General features: G+C 38.5%; 1 protein-coding gene across 1 annotated transcript in view; it reads left to right on the top strand.

Moving 5' to 3' along the window:
- Nucleotides 1-23,731, top strand: part of PPFIBP2 (PPFIA binding protein 2) — a 173,754-nt gene that overhangs the window by 94,901 nt on the left and 55,122 nt on the right. Inside the window, 1 exon segment of the mRNA XM_074275431.1 lies at nucleotides 7,856-7,969. Within this exon segment, the coding sequence (XP_074131532.1) occupies nucleotides 7,856-7,969 (114 nt within the window).

Below are 23,731 nucleotides of genomic sequence, written 5' to 3'. Positions count from 1 at the left end.
TTCAGAGACATATAAATATCAGTGCTGGGATTTAAAGCCAGGTCTCTCTTCAATTTAATTCAAGCATTATTTTTCAAAGACTACATTGCCCCTTGCTTTGAGGTCCTCCAGTGTGGGGGATGGGAGGACAGACAGACAAGATAAAACCAATTGTAACTGTGTTTTGCTGCATAGACAAGCCCTGCTGGATTTTAAATGCCAAGTACCCCCATTCTCCCCCACTGAGCTGGTGGAGGAGAAGCAGGAGTAACTGGATCCCCTCCGTGTGACAGAGAGAGCACATGACCTGTAGTATGGTCAGTCTATGAAGCTCTCTGAAGTGTCAGCGAATTCAAAAGGCTCAGGTTTCTTTACATGTCGGGCTAAAAAAATAAATAAAGAGGCTTCAGAGGGTTTCTTTTTCCTTCAGTTTAGTTTTTTGGATTTTTTTTAATTTTTTTTTTAAAGAAAAACCCTGGCCAAGCAGCTAACTCTCCTCAAAGTATTTTACCTTCTGTTCTCCTGATCCAGATTTATTTCATGACCACAGAATGGGAACTATTCTGTGCAAAAAAAAAACCTCCCCATCTCCTCTCCGAGTTTGGTTCTCTTCTGGGTGATGTGTGTGCTCTTCATCTGGGCCTGAGAGCTTTGCAGATGTAATTACAGTAATTGCAGACATCTGCAGCAGGACTTGGTGCTGGCAGCTGACAAGATGCCTAATAGGATTTGGAGAAGAGAGCCATCTTTGTCTCCCTCCCTTTATCTTCTCACTTCACTCCCTTTTCTCTGTCTCTTTCTGTGTATCTCTCTCTCCCTCTCTCTCTCTCTCCCTCTCTCTCTCTCTCTGCCTCTCTCTCTCTCTCTCTCTCTCTCTCTCTCTCTCTGCTTGTTCCTCCTCTGTCTTGTCATTCTCTCTCCCATCTCTCTCCTCCCTCTTCCCTTTTCTCCTTTTCTCCCTTTCCTTCTCCCTCTCCCTCTTTCTCTTTCTCTCTCTTCCTGTCAGTATGTGTGTTGGTCTTCGTCTCTCTCGTCTGTCTGTTTCTCTGTGAGTGGGTGAGTCTCTCTGTTTTCTCTTGTGTGTCTCTGTCTGTTTCTTTCTGTGTGTATGTGTGTCTGTCTTTGTCTCTCTCGTCTGTCTGTTTCTCTGTGATATGGGTGAGTCTCTGTTTTCTCTTTCGTGTGTGTCTGTCAGGCTGTTTCTGTGTGTCTGTCTTTGTCTCTCGTCTGTCTGTTTCTCTGTGATATGGGTGAGTCTCTCTGTTTTCTCTTTCGTGTGTGTCTGTCAGGCTGTTTCTGTGTGTCTGTCTTTGTTTCTCGTCTGTCTGTTTCTCTGTGATATGGGTGAGTCTCTCTGTTTTCTCTTTCGTGTGTGTCTGTCAGGCTGTTTCTGTGTGTATGTCTTTGTCTTTCTTGTCTGTCTGTTTCTTTCTGTGAGTGTGGGTGTGTCTGTTTTCTCTCTCACTGTTTCCTTTCTGTGTGTATGTGTCTGTCTATCAGTGTCTCTGTCTCTCCCCCTCTCTTTTTCTTCCCTCCTTTCCCTCTCTTTTTTTCTTCGCCATCTTTCTCTACCCTTTTCTTTCTCCCTCTCATTCATTTCTTTAAAATTCTTTACTCTTAACACACCCTAAATAATGAAACCAGAATTCACTTCTGGGGAAGCCTCAGTTTACCAGGATATTTTCTTGCCTTCATTCACAGAGGGAATGAGAAAAACACAACCTAGCAAGCTTATGGCTCTTCTTGTTTGCTCCTTTCCAACTAACTCCATGCAGTTCTCTCCATCCAGTCTCTCATCTTCCCCAGTGATAACCCCTTGGATCCCTGATTTCCTATAAAAAGCTTGATAACTTACATTCCTCTGTGTCCTGGCCTAACTGAAATCTGGCTTTCTGGGGTGGTGAAGGCCCCCATTCATTGTCCCTCTCTCCAAGGTGGGCTTCCAGAGTCATCTCATCTTCTTCCTCCTAGCCCATTCACAAGAGCAGACATGATTCTGCCCACCTCTTGCCAGTTCCATTCTTGCTTGGCTCCACCTGTCCAGCTTAGGTGATGTTAGTCCATCTGATCACACTTACCTCAGCACCTCTCCTCTCACTCCCCTGTGAAGTAGGTGCTATTGTCATTTTTTTTAAAGATGAGTAAACTGAGGTTGAGAGAGCTCAAGTGTCTTGCCCAAGTTCACCAGGCACTAAGAGGCTTCAAACTCAGTTCTTCTGATTTCAAGTCTCATACTCTAGCTGCTGTGCCATGTAGCTTTAGTTCAGCTTCCTTTCTTCCCCCGCCCCCATTACACAGATGAAGAAACTGAGACCCAAAGAAGTTAAGACTTACCCATTGTCCATAAAAAGCAAAATCCAAGGCTCTAGAATAATAGTATCATAGCTTTGGGTCCAGATGAGCTCTTGGAGTTCATCTTGTTCAATCTTCTTTAGGAAATGAGAAACCTGTCCTACAATGTGTCCAAAGTCATTCAGGTAATAAATAACTGAGGCAGAATTTGAATCCAGACCCTCTGAAACCAAATCTAGCCCCTTTGTACCACTCACACACTTACTCTCCTTGTCCTTCTTCTAAAACTTGGCCTCCTACCTGCTCAACCTGCTTGGCTCTCGTGACCCAAATCTCTACTCTCACCCAGTTCACCTTAGAGGTGGTCACACCTTCAGCTTCCCCATCACCTGAAACTTCCTTCTCTGATCACAATCTCCTGCCTTTGCTAAACCTGCTCTTCATCCTCATTGCATTAATCTCTCCTTGACCTTTAAGTCATTAGCCTTTTTCTTTGACCCTATTGTTGCCTTGTTGCAACCCCTCAAATTTTTACCTATTTTTCCTCTTTTTTCAAATTTATTTTTTGCATTTAATAGCATTTTATTTTTTCTAATTACATGTAAAAATAGTTTTCAACATTCATTTTTGTAAGATTTTGCGCTGCAGATGTTTCTCTCCCTTCCTCCTTCCTCAAGACAGCAAGCATTCTGATAAAAATTATAATTGCACAACCATGTTGAACATAGTGCCTTCTTCTTCTTTTCACTTTTTTGATTCCCAGTGGAGTACACTTGTACTTTCTCCTTTCCGTCTCCATAGAGGCAGTGTCCAATGAAACAAATCACAGCTGAGTCCACTATAAATATATGATGAAAATAATAAAAACAATAATAATAACTGACATTGAAGTAGCTTTTTAAAGTGTTATAAATATTTTATAGACATCCTCTCATTTCATACCACTGTATTTAATGTCTTAGGCCATGATGGGCCCTTTAATAGAATATTCAAGTATTATTAGTTGAATTTTACAGTGAGGAAATTGAGATGAGGAAATATAGCTAATAAAGGACAGAGACAGGAGTCCTTGAATTCTGATTACAGCCTTGTCCACTCTTGCCTCGGGGTTGCTCTGCTCCATCAGTGAGCTGAAGCTGGCCTTCATTTGGCCATTGAAGTCCTTTTGTTCCTCCCTGATAGACTTCCACAGCAACACTTACTGACTTGTTGTTCTTCAGTCCCCACTCTGATCTCTTCCTATGGTTTTAATGGTCACTTCTAAGCAGATCCAAATGAATTAAATTGAATTACCTAAAGTATGCAAGGCACAGTGCTATCTTTGTGCTAGAGTTACAAGCACAAAATTTCAAATAGCTACTCCCTTCAAGGAACTTACGTTCTACCGAAAATTTATAATCTTATAATTATCTTATGTTAATAAGATAATTTCTAAATCTATTTTTCCAGGTCCCATCTCTTCTTTGTGTGTGTCTCTCAATTCTGTATGTCCAATTCATTTTTGGATGTTTGCTTATGGCCATCTTGTTGAACTCAACATCAACAAAATTATCATTATCGGCACATAGTAAGTGCTATATATTTATATAGCTATATAGCTAGCTATCATCATTGTTATTACTTTTTATTATTGCTGCTGCTGAATTTTCCTTGGTGCATTTAAGCAGACCTCTCAATTCCTAGTACCCAAGCTCTCCTCATATTGACCTGCTAAAATCCTGTTCAGCTTTCTCAGCCTGATCCAGTTGCCAGCTTCTCCATAAAAGCTTCTGTCTTCACTCTTCTACTCCTCAGAGTTTCCTCTGCCCTTAACATCTTCCCTTTTATCCAATCACATTGTGCTTTTCCCCATCATTATTTGTGTATGTGCCCAATCGTTCTAATCAGATTTCCGCTCCTTGGGGGAAGAGACTGGGTCAGTTTTTACCATTTTATACCCAGTCTGGAGCACAGTGACTTACACACACATAATAGGCATTTAATGAATATCTCTAGGATTGAATTAGACTGAGTTAACTTCAGGCCAAAGACCAAAACAAAGGCCATGTTTGTTCCAGTTCAATCCTATCTCTTCAGCACATTCTGTTTCTTTCTTCATGGTCCTGGGCAGTGAAAATGAAGAGACTTCTGGGTACCCAAAAGATCCTTAGGCAGCATGGAAATGTGCTGTTATGGAAGCTACCAGCTAAGGCAAAAAAGTATACTATTGCATATTAAAAAGTGATTTCTTTTTTTTTTTATTATTGGTATTCTAATATTTATTTGTTTTTAGCTTTTTATTTTTGAAATACATGATTTTCAACATTCACCCTTGCAAAGCCTTGTGTTCCAAATATTTTTCTCCCTCCCTTAGTGAGTAATCTAATCTATGTAATTCTTCTATACATATTTTCACAATTATCGTGCTGCACAAGAAAAATCAGTTCAAAAAAGAGAAAAAATCAGAAAGAAAATAAAAAGCAAGCAAACAACAACATCAAAGGTGAAAATACTATATTGTGATCTACACTCAGTCCCCATGGTCCTCTTTTCATCACAATTCCATTGGAATTGGCCTGAATCATCTCATTGAAAAGATCCAGGTCCATCATAATTGATCATCATACAATCTTGTTGAGGTGTACAATGTTCTATTAATTCATGTCAGTCTCTCCAAGCCTCTCTGAAATCATCCTCTTCATCATTTCTAATAGAACAATGATATTTTATAACATTCATATATCATAACTTTAGCCATTCTCCAATTGATGGGCATCCACTCAGTTTTCAGTTTCTTGCCACTACAAAAAGGGCTGCCACAAACATTCTTGCACATACGGGTCCCTTTCCCTTTTTTATGATCTCTTTGGATACAGTAGAGATACTGCTGGATCAAAGGTTATGCATAGTTTTATAGCCCTTTGGGCATAGAAGAAAATGATTTTTCAATGAGAAGGGATTTCTGGGTCATGGCACATGGAGTCAAGAAAATCAAATTGTGTGACCTTGAGAAAATAAACTTGGATTTTTCTTCTATAAAATATAGATAAGAATATTTGAACTACATAGCTTTTAAGATTTTTCTGGATGGGCAGCTGAGTTATACATCTCTCATTTCTAAAGATCCCCTCAGTTATCCAGAAAACCCATTTAGTCTGAAGAGGTTCATCCCATTGTTAATAGAGATTTTGCTGACTCATCCAACAGATGGATTTTTTTTTTTTTTTTTTTTTTTTTTTTTTAAGGATTTTAACCAATTTTCAAGGTCACTTTTGCCTATAGAAAACATAGGGACTTCAGTCAATATGTTCTGTGCCTAGAAGTCTATGGGCCTTTTTTGCATTCTTCTAATCCAGCTGTTCTTATAGAGCAGTATATTTCATCCCTCAAGTCAAGTTGGGCCTGAGAGGCTATGAATGCACAAAAACAAATACATTTTATTCTTAGAGAAAAGGAATACAAGCACTTGTAGTTTTTGTCCATTTAGAGAGATATTTGGAAATGCTATACAAAAAAAAAAGTCTGCTTTTGTTCTAAATATTTACTCAAATAAGATGAAATTGGGGCTGCTATGGTCCATGACTTGAAAGCATAATGGTCATCATGGGACTAACACCTGCCATGTGGAATCCCTGGCTTCCATTCACCCATTATGGGGTGTCAAATAGGTATATCTCATGGGAGTACAGTAGGTTAAAGCCTTAGGGATACAGATAAAAAATGAAAAGTAGTCCCATGGCTCCAGTAGCTAAAATGTAAAGTAAAAGACAAAATAGATTAGAAAAGGTACTGGATTTGTAGTGGGAGAGTAAGTTTTAATTCCATTTCTGCCTTTTACTCTCTCTGTGATCTTGGGAAAGTCAGTTAATCCATTTAAGCTTGAGTTTCTTTATTTGTAAAAACGGATGCCTTTAAGATCCCTTCCACTTCTAAATCTCTGACCTATAATCTTAACAAAGGAAATAAATTAGACCATATAAAGAGTTTACTAACAGGCATAGAACCCAGAGTAGAACATAAAAGAAAACACCAGTGATTTTATATTCTTTAAAGTACCAAACATTTTTTAAAATGATGCTGTAAGGGGGTGATTTTCTTTGTTTTGGTGAATGCTTCTTTGGTAGGATTGTGGCTTGAGGACTACTTTTAAAACACAATTGATGTGATTTTTAAAAACCACATGTAAAATGAGACAATTAAAAATAAAAATGAAATAATGACCAGTTAAAAGGAATAGAGAATTGGATATTAACAGACGCCTGCGATGAGTTATTACAGTTGAGAACTATGTTTAACTTTGAACTTTTTTTGGCTGCTTAGCCAGAGATGGAAGCCCTTTGTATAGGTTCTCAGTTGAAAAGACCAAAACTAATAATGGTGATTTATGATATGGATAAATACCCTTAAAAATAAATACATTTTATTGGTCAACCTGCCATCTGGGAGAGGGGGGGAAGGAGAAAAATTGGAACAAAAGGCTTGGCAATTGTCAGTACAGTAAAATTACCCATGCATATATATCTTGTAAATAAAAAGCTATAATAATAAAAAAAAATAGATACCTTTAAGCTTACAAAAGGAGCCTACTTTAGAATAAAAAACATTATTTCATAGTCCCAAGCTCCAAGAAAATCTTATAAAACATTCTTCAATACTCAAGAAAATAGAATTCTCTAAAAGTAGCACTGTGTCTGAACTCAATGGTCAGTGAACACATGGGTATAGACTGTTGTCTTCAGACCGATCATTAAGCTTTTGATGATCGCATGTGATTTCTTTGAGACACCTCAAACAAAAATTATTATAATACAGAGTCAGTAGAGAGTGTCATAAAATAGTTACCTGCAAGATAAGGCCATTTTCTAGCGTAATTCAGCTCATGCATTGCCAGGGCTTCCCATTGGTCAAGATCTCTTAAAGTTCTTTAGAAAGGTGACTGGCTTTTTGCTACCATCGTGCAAAGCTGCTCCTGGGTGCCAGTTTCTTACAATCATGTTTTGGCACGTAGACCTTGGAAACCTTTCAGGAGCCAACTGTTGTCAGTGCTAATACATGCCCTTTACATCCACATTCTTTAATTGCTTCCAAAAACTGGTCTGATAGGTTAGTGATTCTTAGTCCTTCGTGAGAGGTGGAAGGTCATTGGTTAGTTTCTAGCAGAGTTGTTTTTTTGGCATGTGTTTTTTTTAAATCTTCTCCCTTCAAGTGGTAGGATCGCTGGGTAGCTAGTTCAAATAGGGCTGTGTTTTTGCCATGGGCAAATATCAGCTGTGTGCCGTCTTACCTGCGCCCCTTTAGGCTCCCATGTGAGGAATATTATTGAGCGCATATGAAAATATGCATCTCTACCCAGGCTTTTTATAAATGAGTCTGATTTCCTCTGGGGCTCCTGAGTTAGGAGATAAATGAGTATTCTCCAGGAGATGTCGGAACACTTTTGGTGAGGTAAGAAGCAGACCTTTCTTTCCCCCTCCTTTGTTTGTTAGCAGAATCTAAATCTTAAACCTGGGACCCCATTATTATGGCACCACCAAGTTGTGATGGGTGTGCAAACCATTTGCACTGATGATTTAGTAATCTAATTTTGCTGGTCCTCCCACTGTAGGTGAGTGTCCTGACTGACCAGGTGGAGGTCCAGGGAGAGAAGATCCGGGACTTAGAAGTCTGCCTGGAAGGGCACCAGGTGAAATTGAATGCTGCTGAAGAGATGCTTCAACAGGTGAGGAATCCTGCAGACCTAAAGGTTACTTAAAAATCAGAGCCTGAGGCGAGTGGATTAAAAGAGCAGGATTTAAAGATTAAATGCAATTTCCTTACTCTTTTCCAAGAAGAAGAGCACAAATTGGTTCCTTCCTTGTCATTTTGGGAAATTCCTTCGGTAGCTGATGATTAAAAACTTCTGGATAATAAGGGTCCTGAAAATATGATAAGGTGGACACATATGATTATTACAAAGCAGAGTGGGCAGGGGACAGAGCTGGCCAATGGGAGTAACCTTTGGGGGAGACAAGGGAGGAGGACTGTCCCAGTAGCTAACGTGGAAGGGAGCTTCGAGAGGGGGGACAGTGAGCCTGTTTGCCATGGTGAGTAACCTGGGAGTGGAGTGGGGGAACAAGGCTAGCCGTAACCTGTTGAGCAGGTTAGACTTGGCAGTAAAGTAGAACTTTCTCAGAAGTTAATTCAGTACAACAACCCTCTGTTGTCAGATTTAACCCAAATAGCATCAATGGGTTAATGTTAGCCCAACACAGTTTTTGAGAGGATGACTTTGTCAAGTAATGCAGAGGAATAAAGTAGTACCAAGCAAGGGCTGGTTCCTCGAGCCAAGTGGAGTTTGCTCAGGTATGTAGGCCGTGAGTTTCAGTTTCAGGAGTGGGGGTGGGGTAAGAACTGGCTGGAAAGCAAAGTAAATGTGTTTACATGTGGGATCCTAATTACCTGGAGAACAGCACTTACGTGCTTCTGCCTTTTTCCTGGGACATCCAACAAGAACCTTAAGTTAGAGATCCCAGAAAAGCCAGTTTGCAGGACAAAGAGGGAATAATAGAATGAAGAGAAGGAAATTTTGGAGATTATTAAGGCAAGGGACAGTTTGGGGAACTGGACGGCTTCTACTAATCATGTCAGGATTTTTTTTTTCTTTCAATGCTTTATTAATATACAGACAGCACAGGAGTTTTGAGTCTAGAGCCAGCTTCAAACTTAGCAAGACCTGAATTCATGTAAGGGCTTTTGACGTATTGACTATGACCCTGGACAAGGTTCCCTTAGCCAGTGTCCCAAACAACTGTCTAAGACTAACTTTGGGAGCTGATCTTGCTAGTCTGTGTTAGTAGAAGGAATTGTTTTCACTAGGAGTTCCTCATACTAATAAAACAATAGGTATTATTGTCTCCCCCACCCTCAAAATAATTTATTGATACTTCTGATTTTTTTTTAATTGCTATCATTTAATAACTACCTTCTTTCCTTACAACAAAGACGTGCATTTAGGCAAAACAAATTGAACCTTGGACCATGTCTAACAATATGTGATTACTACGACTTTCTTTAAAGGGAAAGCTTCCATTGTTCCTCTGGAACCAAAATTAGTTATTGCATCCATAGGAGATCCCATGTCTTGTGGTTTTTTTCTTTCCTGTAGTGTATTCTCTTTCTTGGTTCTTACTTTGCTCTGCATCAGTTCATGTAAGTCTCTTAATTATTCATACTTGTCATTCCTATTGCACAAGAATATTTTATTTCATTCATATACTGCCATTTTTCATCCATTTCCCAACTGATGAGCTCCTAATTTGTTTCCTTTTATTTATTCATTCTTTTTTGGCTTTAGGTTAGGATTTTCTTTTTTAAACCTCTTCCAAGAATGGCTCTTAGCATTTTGTTAATCCTTAAAATGCCAATCACCAGCATATGTGTGAATTTGTTCCAGAAAGCAGTTTTGGATAGATTTATTATGATAAAATTGTATATAGAAGAAATACAACTGAGGGTAGCGTGTGTGTTCAAAACTGTCACGTTTCCCTCATCGGAGGCAGCATGGTATAGTTGTAAAGACCCCGGTTGGCAGTCAAGAAGCCAGAATTTTAATCTGAGTCCCTTCATTAAATTGTTTAGTCAGCCTAAGAAAGTCACTTAGGCTAACCCTTGTTGTCATGGTTAATAACACTGCTATTTTCCCATTCAGCTAAATGAAAAACCTCAGAATGATCTCTTCCTCCTTCTCCCTTATCTGCCACATCAGGACTATTAACTTTCTACCAAGTCCTATCTAATCTGAACTTTATTATAGGTCTGTGTCTTGTCCTCTTTGTTCCCACAGCTATCATAATCAAATTCCTTGTTACTTTTCATATCAACTATTACAACTGGTTTTTACCAGGACAAGATCCTTTCCCCTCGAACTGGTCCTATATAGCAAAGCTTCTTAAACTATGGGCCACAACCCCAGGTAGGATCAAGTAAATGAATGCAAGATTCATGAAAAATTTGGCAACATAAAAGGTATCAACTCTTCTGCCAAGATTTAATTCTTTATGTAAAAATAAATATGTACAACCTTCTCTTTAGCGTGTAATTTTGCTTCATCTTTAATGAATGATAGAATTATATGTGTACCACAGAATTGTTTTAAAATAAATTTCTGCATGATTTATTATCAGTAAAAGTTTGATTTGTATACCTATATACTCAAGGACAAGTAAAAATTTCTTGGGCAAAAGGGGATTATAAGTCCCTGCTATCTATCTCTCTATCTATACTTATTACTATCTACCACTTTTAATAAGACTTCTATCAAATATTAATCTACATTAAAACACTGCATTCATCTTCATCCTTCATAACTAGATTAAGTTTCTTTGGGGTAGGGACTTCTAAAACTTAGTAGGTATTCCTTTCACATAGTAGATATTCAATAATGTTTGTTGAATAAATAAACTTGTCCTTTCTGTGTCTTAGCTTCCCTATCTGTCATATGTCAGGGTAGAATTAGTTTTCATTCATATTGTTCTCCTATGACAGCTGGAAACCAACAGAATACATATATCATTCCACGAAAAGAATTATGCACAAGTCTTTGAAGGAAAAGGAATTTGATTGATAACCAGGGACTTCAGATTCTAGTCTATCATTCCATGGGCCTATTTTTAGTTTCTTTCTAAGTCACCCATTTAAATTGCTTAGAGCATGAGATCCAGTGTATCATCACATTGAACTCTTACTATTATATATGAGGAAGCTGAGATTCAGAAAAGTTAAAGGACTTAAATTCAACATAGTCAGTAGCAGAGCCAGAATTGACATCAATTCCCTTGCCTTGATCTCCAATTACTACAAAATAATCAATTTGGAAACTTAGAAAACTTCTCTTCCAAGCATTGATGCCAAAATTAGCCATGGCCAGCTTAGAGGCTGCCATTGTGTTGTCTGACAATCCGTTGTTGAAAAAGAAGCCAAATTTTAGTTTTCCCAAGATCTAATCTTGTTAAGCCCCTTGAGGGCAAGATCTATTTCATTTCTGCATTTGTGTTTCCAATACTTAGCACAAAACTTTTCAGTTACTTTCAAGCACTTTATAAGATTTTTTTTATTATTCATTCATTCATTATCTTAAATTTTTTTTAACCATTTTTGCTTAGAACACTATGCTCTTTTTGTGTGTGGGAAAATTTCAAACTCTGAATGGAGTTGCTTTGTATCTCTTGCCAAAAAAGGAAAGCGTTATAGGAAGACCTAGCACAGGGGCACATTTGTCCCTGACTTCATCAGTCTTGTGATTGCATGATTTGTGCATTTATGGACTTGACAGATGAACATTGGGTTGAATCTGTGGAAGTTGAGGCTTTGGGAAGACCAGCTGGAAACAGCCAAGTCAGCTGAGTTATGAGAGTTCACTTGTTTAGGATGAACTTTACAAATTTTTTTTTTCATATTTGTGCTCTTACAATATCCCCCTAATCCTGAGGCCATAGTGGGATATCATGTGGTTCAAACATAATTCACAAAATCTTGTAGATTTAACTTTTTTAACATTAAAGTCTTCACTTTTCTAGAATGTGATAGGATCAAGATTCTTTGCCAAGCCGTTTTTGTCGTCTATTTGTTTGTTTGTTTTTTAATAAATCTCTTTCCTTTGGTTATATGGGTTTGGTTAAAGTGACCACACTTTTGAGATTTCTGAATGGCTGGTGGAGTTGAACACCTAAAAAAAAACCTATTCTTTATCCAAGTGGTTTACAGGTGTGAGCAAATGGAGGCCAGCCCCTCGGTTTGGTGGTTTGGTGGGTGGTAATTTTTTTACTCTTTTAATTTATCCTTTGATTTATCACACTGCCCACACTTCATTGTAAACCAGTGAATTTGGGTTGAGTAGGCTCCAGTTTTTCCTTAGGGTCAAATAAAAAATGTGTATTCCCTTTTCTTGGAAAGCTGTTTTTAGTGAAAATTCAACATTCAGGGCAAAATGTTTATTTACTGTTCTCTATTTGTTTCTCTATTTACATTGGTCTAAATTGAGGGCAGGGAATTTCTGGTCAGCACCATATAAAATGTCTTTGAAATAATTCGGTCTGGCCCTGTTAAGGTAACCGCAGGTGATGATGAGCTGAAAGCTAGGTACAACCACCTCTCACCACTTAAGTTCTATAAGATGATAATTTTGCATGGCCTGGGAATGATTTTATAAATATCCAAATGACCCTTGGCAGAAACATTTCCTTACTCTAAATGAAGGCTGTCCTCCTTATTTCTCTCTACTCCCACCCAAAACCTAAACCCTAGAGTTAGACTATAAATATAGCCTTTCATTTATCTTATAATTAGTTTGACATAATAAAAATTGTCCCATATCCACTTAAATACTAGACCTCTCCTTTTTACAAAGAAAAACAATTAAGCAAAATTAACCAATACCATGACCAGTTCTTTTAATGTATCCAGTGTTCCCTCCCTACTAAGGGGAGGAAGGCAAATTGTCTCATCTGTTCTTGGTGACCAAGATTGGTCATCACACTTACTCACCATCTGATTTCAGTTTCATTTATTGTAGTCATGGTTTATATTGTTCTATTAATTCTTCATATTTAACTACAGGTCCTGTAAACCACTTGAATAAAGAATACTACAAATATTTCTGTATTTCTTTGAATCTTTTTCATTTATGCTTTGGGGCATACTCATATGCCATTACATTTATATATGGCAATTTGTTCAGCCATTCTCTGATCTACCGGTTCCCTTTTTGCTTCTGGGGAAGACTATGTGTCTATGTTTGGGGATTACAATGTTGTCATAAAAATTCCTGTATTTTTTCTGTCCCTTCTGGTGCCATATGTGCTCTGGGAATTTTCCTGAAGTCCACTTTGGGCTTCTTCCATAAAGCCTTTGCTATTCTAGCCACAGCACTGATGTAATGCTACCCCTTGGAATGTTTGCCTGCTGAACCCTGAATGGGTAGAGACTTGCCCACGCAGGGGATGAATCATCTGACTCAGAATCTCTTGCTTGAGTCCTCCTAGAGCTTGGTAGTAAAAGTAATCCTGGCTCATAGCCCAGTGGCAGAGACCTGATGTAAACAATAAATATTCCATACGCCACACGTTTTCAGTATCCTATCTACTCATTATTTTCCTGTTGCTGAAGCTATGAAAACAATCCTATTGAGACACCCTATTTGGGGCCACATGCCCTTCATCAATCATTGGTATTCACCACTTTTGAATTGGATTAAGTAATATGGGGGATCAGCTTTGGTGCTCTCTTCTGTAAGAGCAACCATCTATTAGAATACCCTAATAATTGTCAAAAATGCTTTTCTTAGAATGAAAATGTTAGAAGTTTCCTGTTAATGTCAGAAATACCTGCCACTGTAGGGAGACAAAGTTTCTAGGTAGTCCTGAGCATTTTTCTTTTGGAAGCTCAAATTATGATTCCTCTGAGATGAATGTTCAGTTTCAGAAAATAGTCCCAGATGTCATTCAGTCAGCAGATGTTGGTGATCAGGCAGTGGAGAAAACTCCAGCTGGATTTTCTAAGTCAAAAGGTTCCAAACAGTTCAGCATGCTTTGAACATATGAAGAAAAATATGAAGAAAATAGAAATGAGGTGTTTTTGGTTAGAATATTGCATTCTGTTAAGCAAATATGTATTAAATGCCTGTTGTACATAATCAATAAATAAAATTGGGCTTGGCGACATGGCAAGTAGATCAAAAAGCATTTGTCAAGTGCTTGCTATGGATTTAGTACTTGATTTACATTCCTGGCTGCCTGTGTACCTCAGTCTATAGTTCTTTCAGTTTATAAATATTTATGGAGTGCTTACTATGTGTAAAGCAGAGGAACAATATGATGTGTTTAGGATGCAAAGAAAGGTGAAAACATGCTTCTTGTCACGGAAGTCAAATTTTAATATGGAAATTGGGGATTCTAGCAACTGGGGTGTGGGGAGTGGTGGGCAGCCATAGGGCAGAAACTGATAAAGTACCCTGTCCTTTATGAGTTTACTTTCTAAGGAAAAAAAATGTTTACAGTTAGTAGTCGGTGAAAAGTTATTTGGGGAGGAAGAGAATATTATCAACTTGGGCCAGGGAAGGAATGAGATCAGGGTAAGAGGATGTAGTAACTGAAATGAGCCTTGAAAGGACTCATGTTGAAGGAAAGCATTCTAATTATGGGGAACATGAGGCAACCAGGTGTCTCAATGAATAGAACAGTGGGCCTGGAGTCAGGAAAACCTGAGTTCAATAGCAGCCTCAGGCCTTTACTGGTTGTGTAATCCTGGGTATATCACTTAACCTATGTTCGCCTAAATCCATGAGAGAAGAAAATAGAAAATTGCTTTGCATTTTTGCCAAGAAAACCCCATGGACAATATGTTCCAAGACATCATAAAGAGTCAGACGTGACAGAATAACAACATGGGGAACACCATACTAATAGTACATAAAGCTGAGATGCAGTGGAGAATCTACTTTAGCTGAGGTGTGGAGTGTATGAAGGAGAGTAATGTGAAATAAGACTCCAAAGGTCACTTGGAGACAGATTGCAGCAGGCCTCCTTAAATGCCTAAGCTGAGAAGTTAGTCTGTAGTCCTAAAGAAAATTGGGAGCCACTGAAGATTTTTGAGCAGGTGAATAGCCTATCAAACTCATGTCATATGAAGATTATTTCTTTGATGCTTCTGTTCAACCTTCTTCCTAAAGCAAGGTGATTAGACACTAAAGAAGGGATATAATATAAAGTAATGAACTAGGACACAGGAGACCCAAGCTTTAGTTCTGGTTCTGCTCACACTCATTGTGTACCTTGAACTTTTCTTCTCTGTGACTCAGTTTATTTGTCTCTTAAAATAAGAGACATCTCTCAGAATCCACCTGATATTCTGTCGAGTCATACTGAGGAAATTCTTCTGATGTTTTTAACTTTTTGTATATTTTACACATAGTAAATCAATAAATATCTGTTGATAGAGTGAACTAGGAACTCGTTAATTCCCTTTGGCAATACTGCTGCCCGTACGTCCTGGAAAAAGTCCCAGAGCAGACTTGTTTAACTTCCAGTGGAAAAAGCACAAATTTGGGAGAGGAAGTCCCAGCCCTTCCCAGGAATGCCTAGGAAGGAAGAAGGCCAGATGCTAAAGAAATACAACAGGATAGTGAAGCAGACAGCAGAGAAGTGATCATGGAACCCCCTAGTATGGACAGTGTGCTACTTAAGCCGCACTGGATGTGTTTGGTATACTTCTAATCAGTAGGTTTTGTGCCTCAAGCAAAGGACAGTGCCTAGAATAGAACTACTGGGTAGAAGAATCATGGCCCTAGGATACCATGAAAAAGAAAGAATCACATCCTGGATAAGCCTGCCAGGGGGTGAATCCAAAAAAAGGAAGGAAGAGCACCCAATGGTGTTCCTTGGGACAAAGCCTCAGAGGTCCCACCCTAGTTATGGCTTTGATGCCAAGTGTTTATAAAACTCCACCCTAGAAATGGTGATGATATGCTTGAGCTACCTGGCAGAACTGATCTTCTTTTGAACCTTGGCCTCCCATCAGTGATAAGGATAGACCAAACCAGTAGTCCTGCTGCACCTGATTTACATTTCTAGTTGCCTGCATACCTCAGTCTATAATTCTTTCAGTTTATAAGTATTTATTGAGTGTTTACTGTGTGTAAAGCAGAGGAACAATATGATGCAAAAATGCCCTTATGGGAAATTTCACCCCAAATTGTTAATAGTTTAACACCTGGATTATCAGCTAACTTCTTACCAGGAATTATTTGATATCCATATGAAAATAAGAATAGAATCTAAGATTATAGTGACTCCCAAAGAAAGTAACATCAGGTCTCCACTTTTTCCTTATTTCCATTTAGTTCTGGGTAAAATGAGGTTTCAGTGAAAAATAAGTGGGATTCTGGAGGGAAAGAGACATCATTAGAAAGGTACAGGTTTGAGAGGGGAGAAGGAAGGGAATAAGAATTTTTCCTCCGAAGGTGCACAACTTTACAGAATGATTATATATTAGCCTTCTAGACTTTCATATAAAGCAATGAAAAAAGATTGGCTTTGGAGTATGGGCATGGGTTCAAATTCTGTTACTTTCTTTGTAAACTTGGATCAATCAGGTAACCTCATTAAGCAGACTGACCTCAGTTTCCTCAGATGAAGTTTCAAGGGCTTCTCTAACTCTAAATCTAGGACCTACAGACATATTATCTAATTAGATTTTTTATCAATTATCTAATATGAATATTATCACCATTGTTTGCTTCTGGGAGACAATGCTTCAGCAGCACAAGAGAGTGCAGTAAAAATGCTACTTTTTATAGGTTTCTTTGATCTTAGCAGAATATTTTGCCAATCTTGTGGGGAAATAGAGGTTTGAGCTACAGATTATGGCTGGACCCAAAGACTATGGTTCAGAAGCAGCCTGGTGTAGTGGACAGAATATTCAAGATGGAATCAAAGAATCTGGGTTCCAATTTCTGTTCCATCCTTTATTATCTTTATAATCTTGGACAAGTCAGTAAACTCCTGGATTTGTTCTCCTCATTAGAAAATTAGAGTGGGAGAAAGTATCTCTATGACCTCTTTTCGGCTCCGTATGTGTGATCCTCTGACATGCTGGAGAGCATCCCAATGAGAGTGATTAGGATAGTGAAGGACAATCTGAAGAAAAGAAAACTTAGTAGAAATGTGGGAACTGGATTCAAGTATTTATATATCTATCTTGTGGTTGAAGGATTGGACTCATTCTTTTTGGGAAGAAGGAGCAGCAGTGGATAGAAGATATAGAGTAAAAAGTGGCACTTTATGAAAGGAAAAACTTTCTCACTATTTTGAGAGAAATGGGTTGTATCAGGACATTGAGGATTCTTGGAGATCTTCAGTGACCTGTTGACCACTATTGACTGTTGTAGAAGGAAATCTTGTTCTGCAGCAAATTAGACAGAAGTAAATGTAAATCAACACATATTATGTTCATTTCTTTTTTCTATTTTTTTTCTTTCACATGGTTAATTTTTCTCTCCCAACATGATTCATAAAACAGTGTTTATTTAAAATAAATAAATTTAATAAATGATTCCAGAAAACCTCTGATATCCCTTCCAAACGCTGAGATTCTACAATTCTATAAAGAGTTTTCCAAGCACAAGTTATCTATCAACCTTACCTCAGATACATTATGCTTAACTATTCTAGAAGGAGCCCATAAAAGAGGTAAAAATGTTATCTGATACTCAAGTTCTAATGAATCTGGGCCTACTGATGTCATTGAAAATCACAGTATGGCTCAATTATTAGGGATTGCTGAGGAAGTTTGGGGGTTTAATTCTGTTCCAATTCTATATTTTCTTTCTTTTAACTCTATGACTTTAAGCAAATCCTATTGCAATTTTTCAAGACATGCAAACTCATCATATGCAAACTAAGGCCAGGTCAGGTGAATTTTAATAAGAGAAAAATAGACAAGAGATGTTTTCATTAGGAAAAAATGAAACTAGCTTTCCAAAATGCAGAGAAAATGGCAAAAACTACTCCAGAGCAGTCATGAAAAGGTGAACTTGAGCAAAAGAATGCCAGAGAAAAGGCTCCCTACTGTATAAAGGACTATGAACTTATTGCCACAGGTAAGCAGGTGAGCCGGAGGAGGGGGCCTTTTTTTTTAATCTTTTTTTAAAGCAGAGGAGAGATATAAAACAATCAACATATTGTAGTTGTTAATTATAGAAAGATAAGTTTTGTACACCTGAGGATTTTTATTCTTTTTCATTGTATTGGTCCAAGCAAGTTGATTCCCTGATTCCCCCACCAGCCCAGCTGATGAAATAACAAAAAGGGGACTGGTATCAGAGAAAGGAGGTGTTGATCATTTAAGAGAAAGCAGAAAGAGGACTCTACATCCTTTAACTCTGTTTACTAAGAATTTAGAAGTTTTTCAGGTGGAATTAATGAGCCGCGTGGCCGTTGACAAAGAATGGCCATGTTCCTGATGGTCTTTAAAAAATTAAGACTGGCAGCCCTAGAAGTAGTTGAAACCCTGGAGGGAAGGGCAAGAAGCTTCTTCCTATGACCAAAGTGGGTGGAGAAGAGTTAAAATATTTGGATTTCATTCTACCACTAGTCAGCAGCTTTTGAATGTTTTGGAACCAGGGAATAATGTGCAAAATAGCATTCCACTGGCTTCCAGTTTAAGACCTGAAACCATACTTCTTTTTATCTGTTACCAACTGGTGGCAGGGTGCCAGAACTTGAGGGGCAACCAAGGGGAATTAACTCCCAAGGGGCTGAAATTACAAATCCTAGAAATCAGAGTCACAGTTGAGGGGGACCTTAGTGATCTTTCTTGTCATGGAAGTGATAGCTTTATAGCATGAGATTTAAAAAAAAAATCTTTACCCCTTTTGGCGTTTATGTATGAGAGAAGCTAAACTCTTACTATTATCCTATAATAAAACTAGGCAATTGCTTGTTATGTGTGCAAAGCACTAACCCAGAGGGTTGATAAGGATTTACCATTTACCATATGATCCTTGATTTTTTGTAAACACTTTAGTCCTATAGTGTGGGAAGGATTATTCTAGGGACCAAGAGAGTTACAGAGTATGGGGTGGACCCCCCCCATCATATTTCATTCCTAATAAATTTAGGGCACATATATTGATTACTATAGTATCAAAAACCACTTTCAAGAATTACAAAGCAGTGTTTATGTACGGTCCTAGAGAGCAATGTCATTGGGGAAGAAAGAAAAACTTGATGGAGGAGGTGATATGAATTGAGCTTTAGATTTGGTCAGGGTTCAACAGGCAGATAATGTAGAGGAACAACATTCTAGGCTTAAGGGGAAGTATGAATAAAGGCAAAGAAAGCCCAGCGCTTTTGCAGTCGAGTTGCAGCACAGAGCGTGGAGAGGAGAGGTGGCAGACTGTGGAGGCTCTGAATGGCAGGCTAAAGTGTTTGAACCATGCTTGGTAAGCTGGAGGGAGGTACTGTAAGGTTTTAAGCAGAGCAATATCAGGATAGAGTCTTCCTAAGGAAAATGCATCTGGCAGCAGCCCAAAAGCTTGTTTGGAAAGTGAAAGGAGAGGCTGGAAAACATTCTGGGAAGATGCTGTGAGAAGTAGAAAGGAGAGGGATGGGTATGACAGAAATGGGCAGGATTTAGTAACTGATTGGGGGAGAAAGCTGAAAATCAAGGCAGGATGAATGGTATACCAATGACTTTAAAAAAAAAAGTTGAAATCATCAGGTGGAAGAAAAGCAGGATTAAGGGAAAGGTGATAAACTAAGTTTAAGTCATATTAAGTTTCAGGTGCTGTTAAGACCACCATGGTGGAACTTACCAAATGTGGCTGGAGATGGAGGCAGGAAGCGTGGTTCAGAAATCAGGCTAGAAATAGATTTGGGAGTTGTCTGTGTAAAGGTACATAAGATCTACTTTCCATATTGCCCTGCTGACTCCCATTGGAGTTATTGAGAGGGAGCAGAGGGAAGAAAAAAGGGCCAAGGACAGAAGATGGAGGTAGTGGGGATGGACCTTAAAAGAGTAAACCGCAAAAAAGCAAAAGAAAAGGAACACAGTTGAAAATCCCGGAGACAGAGGCGCCTCTGACACTAAGGTGGAAAGTGTCTTCAGAGAGACAGGAAGTGATCAGTGGTGCCCACTGCTGCCCAGATTTCCAAAAGGATTGTTTTTGATCATTAGTAAACTTGAGGGACAAGTTTCAGTGGAATGGGAGGAACACTGTTGAAGTAGCCAGTCACAAAGGGTGAAGGAAAGCAAATGATGATGAAGTAGAATTTTCAGGGATAGGTATATTTTCCTCAAAATTTGGCCATAACAAGAAGATCCAACTCACTTCCAGTTGATCAATGATGGACAGAGGTAGATACACCCAGAGAAGAAACACTGGGAGGGGAATGTAAATTGTTAGCACTAATATCTGTCTGCCCAGGTTGCATGTACCTTCGGATTCTAATGTTTATTGTGCAACAAGAAAATGATATTCACACACATGTATTGTACCTAGACTATATTGTAACACATGTAAAATGTATGGTATTGCCTGTCGTCGGGGGGAGGGAATAAGGGAGGGGGGGTAATTTGGAAAAATGAATACAAGGGATAATATTATAAAATATATATATATATAATAAAAAAAATTTAAAAAAAAAAAAGAAAAAAAAGGTAATCTTTCAATTTTCCCATATAGAATTATACTCAGCTTTGCTAGAAGTTATTCTTGATTGTTATCCAAGTCAACATCAATAAACATATTTTGAGCACCTACAAAAAAAAAAAAAAAAAAAAAAATTTGGCCATAACAGAGAGAAGAAATGGGAGAGAAAGGGAGAAGGAAGGGATTTTTTTTTTTTTTTTTAAAGATTAGAGAGACCCAGATATATTTATAGAGAGAAGGAGGAAAGCGCCATTCAGGAGCGAGTGGCTAATAACTACAAGGTCCAAGAGGATCTGGGAGAGAGTGGGACCAAAGGTCCAAGTGGTGATTAGTTTTAGGAATAGCAGAGATGGTCCTCTGGGAGAGGAGGCTGATGCTGAGAAGTTTGGGGGAATGTAGGAGGGAAACGGAGAAGATATTGGATGGCTCAATTTCAGGGAAGTGGAAGAAAATAGGAAGGCAATAGAATGTATTAGTAGCTTTGTCCAATACCTGAGAGAGTTTTTGTACCATAAGCTTATAGTTGCTAAAAGATGTTCAACATTTAAAGGATCCCAAGAAAACTGAGATTAGGGTCAGTTTGAAACTGTTCTACCCTGCTTCTTTTTTTGTTGATACTTTTTCTCCATATATATGTATATGTATGTTTATTGGTGTATATGTATGTGCAAATATATATGTATACATACACTCACACACCCCACCACCATAGACAGCAAAGAAAACCAACCTCATATATTAACTATATCAAAAAGTATGTGTCATATTTAAAATCCATAGCCCTCCACCTCTCTTTCTCAAGGAGGGAAATTGGACTTTTCTTTTATGTTTTTGAGACCAGACCCGGATTTGGATGTTATTTGTTCCCCAAGACCAAGACAAATACTTAGAAAGAAGGCTTCAATTTTTCCATGTTAACTTGAGCTCAGTTCCCTTACTGGTATCTAAGAATCCCTCACCTTTGTAGCTCTCCCATAAATCTTTTATTGACCTTCTTTATTATTTTGCCATTGTGTCACATACACACACACAAGCTTTCCAATAGCCTTGATTTTTTTCTTGGGGAGTTCCAAAGGATGAGATTTTGTGCATACACACACACATATAACATAAACTCTGTAATAGTTAAAATAATTTTGTTTATAATAATGGTGATGATGCTATTACTGCTGTGTCTCTGCAAGGCAAGATTTGGTCTCCTGCTTTACAGAGGATCTGGAAACTTGATAATTATCTTAACTGAGTATTTTCATGCCACAGAAAAAACTGGATTACACCACCCTAACTCACATGAGATTGCTTCATACCACAAAACCAGCCTAGCATTTCACAACAGATAGATCCCTGCCCACTGGGAGGGCCCACTGGGGAAATCAACATCAGGATGCATGATAACTTGATATATCTGGTATCAGACCTACATAAGGGAGCTGGATCTTCTGGGAAATCTAAATTTCCAGAAAGTCAAGTAAGGCTTTACAAAAGCAGTGTCCTCTGCCACCCAGTATGTCCTAAATTTTGGCCTGCTTCCACAATACAAATGGGGTTCTTTGAGGCAATTTTATATATTACATGAGGCCATGATTCAGAAAGACCTTCCAAAGGAAGGAGCTTAATACTGGGCCCAGTAGACAGTGATACAAGGACTGAAGAAAGCTAGCTTCCATTAGTACTGTACCTTGGTCTAACAGAAGCTCTAGGATGACATCTATTAGTATCACTTGCCTCTTAAGGAAGTTGAAGGATTACAAAAGAACTTGGACAAATTAATTATCCCTTCTGGGGCTCTGGTTTATCATCTGTGAACTGAGTGGTTGAACTGTAAGATTCCCACATCCCCTTCCACCTCTGATTCTGTGATCCTGTGACCTTCCTAAAATGGGGTCCCTAGCACTAAATGCAATAGTTTAAGGGAATTCTACCCAGGAATTAATAGTTGTCTGTTGAGTTTCTTCATTCAGGCCAAAAGAACCATCCAACAGGGAATGAGAATATCATTTTATATGGGAATTCAGTTATTTAGTCCTAAGAGAGAAAATCCTTTCCATACTATTCCTAACAGATGGAGTTATCCAAGTTGTGACTTTAAGATGTTCCTAAGGATTAGAAATGGAACTGGGAATATTTCCTCCAGATTGTAATTAATCCTGACCCATTAATTGCTTCCTTTGGGGCTTGGTTGTTCCAAAAGTTCCAGATCTCCCTGGATGCCCTTAGACCATCTCAACTCCCCTCCATCTTGTCCACAGAGGTAGCACATGATTTTATCATACTGAAATCCATGTGTACTTTGTATGCAACATCTTTAGATTCAGAAAAGAAAATGAAGTGTTTGGAATGACTTGTTTTTGAGCAAGTGACTGTAAACATCCTACTTATTATCTCTGCCTCCAACATTCTGAATAGAATGATTCTCCTCTCTGATGATTGATTCCTATCTTTTTATCTCCTGCACTTGATGGTAAAGAAGAATCTTCTCCTAGACCTCTTCTTTGCCCACATTTTGACTTCTCTCCCTTCCAGTTCCCCAAAGCCATTAAACCTGTTCTGGTTTCACCTTCCTTCTGCTACAGCATTAACCCTTCAGTGTGTCAATGAGACATCATTCTCCATCCTCAAAACCTTTGATCCCTGTCTTCCCACTGTTCCCCTATTCTAATCTCTAACCCTGGGTCATCCTCCATCTTCTAAACTGGCCATTGTTGCTAGACAATCTCAACTGGACCCTCAACAAATTCAGGCTATTTTACTTCCTAAGTCGGGGATGACCTGAATTCAAACCTGACCTAAGACACTTAATAGGGTATGATCTTGGGGCAAGTCTTTTTGGCCAAGAGGGCAAATAACATCACCTACTTCTCAGGGTTGTTGTGAGAATCAAGTAAGATAACATTTTTTAGCACAGCGCCTGGAATATAGTAGGTACTATATAAGTGTTTATTCCCCTCTCTCCCCCTTCCTTTTATTCATCTCTTATTAACTCCTTATTATAATTCCAGACTATTCCTAATCTCCCTATCCTTAGGCTCCCAATTTGTCTAACTTGTGTGTGTGTGTGTGTGTGTGTGTGGTGATGGGGCCCAGTATATGGCCTTACAGCCTATTTTATTGAGAAGATTGAAGCCATTGTCGTAAATGCCCTTCTTTACCATCTGCCATGCTTTGATCTCATTCTTTCTCTCCTTGGTTCTATTCTCAGATGATAAGATGATTCTGTCCCTTGCAAAGGGTACCCCTTCTACTTGTACCTTTGATCACAATACCTGTGAGACCTGAATCCACTGGTCATTCTCTTAT

Source organism: Sminthopsis crassicaudata, chromosome 6, assembly GCF_048593235.1.
Source record: "Sminthopsis crassicaudata isolate SCR6 chromosome 6, ASM4859323v1, whole genome shotgun sequence".
Taxonomy (NCBI): Eukaryota; Metazoa; Chordata; class Mammalia; order Dasyuromorphia; family Dasyuridae; genus Sminthopsis; species Sminthopsis crassicaudata.
This window is presented reverse-complemented; position numbering and strand designations above follow the sequence as displayed.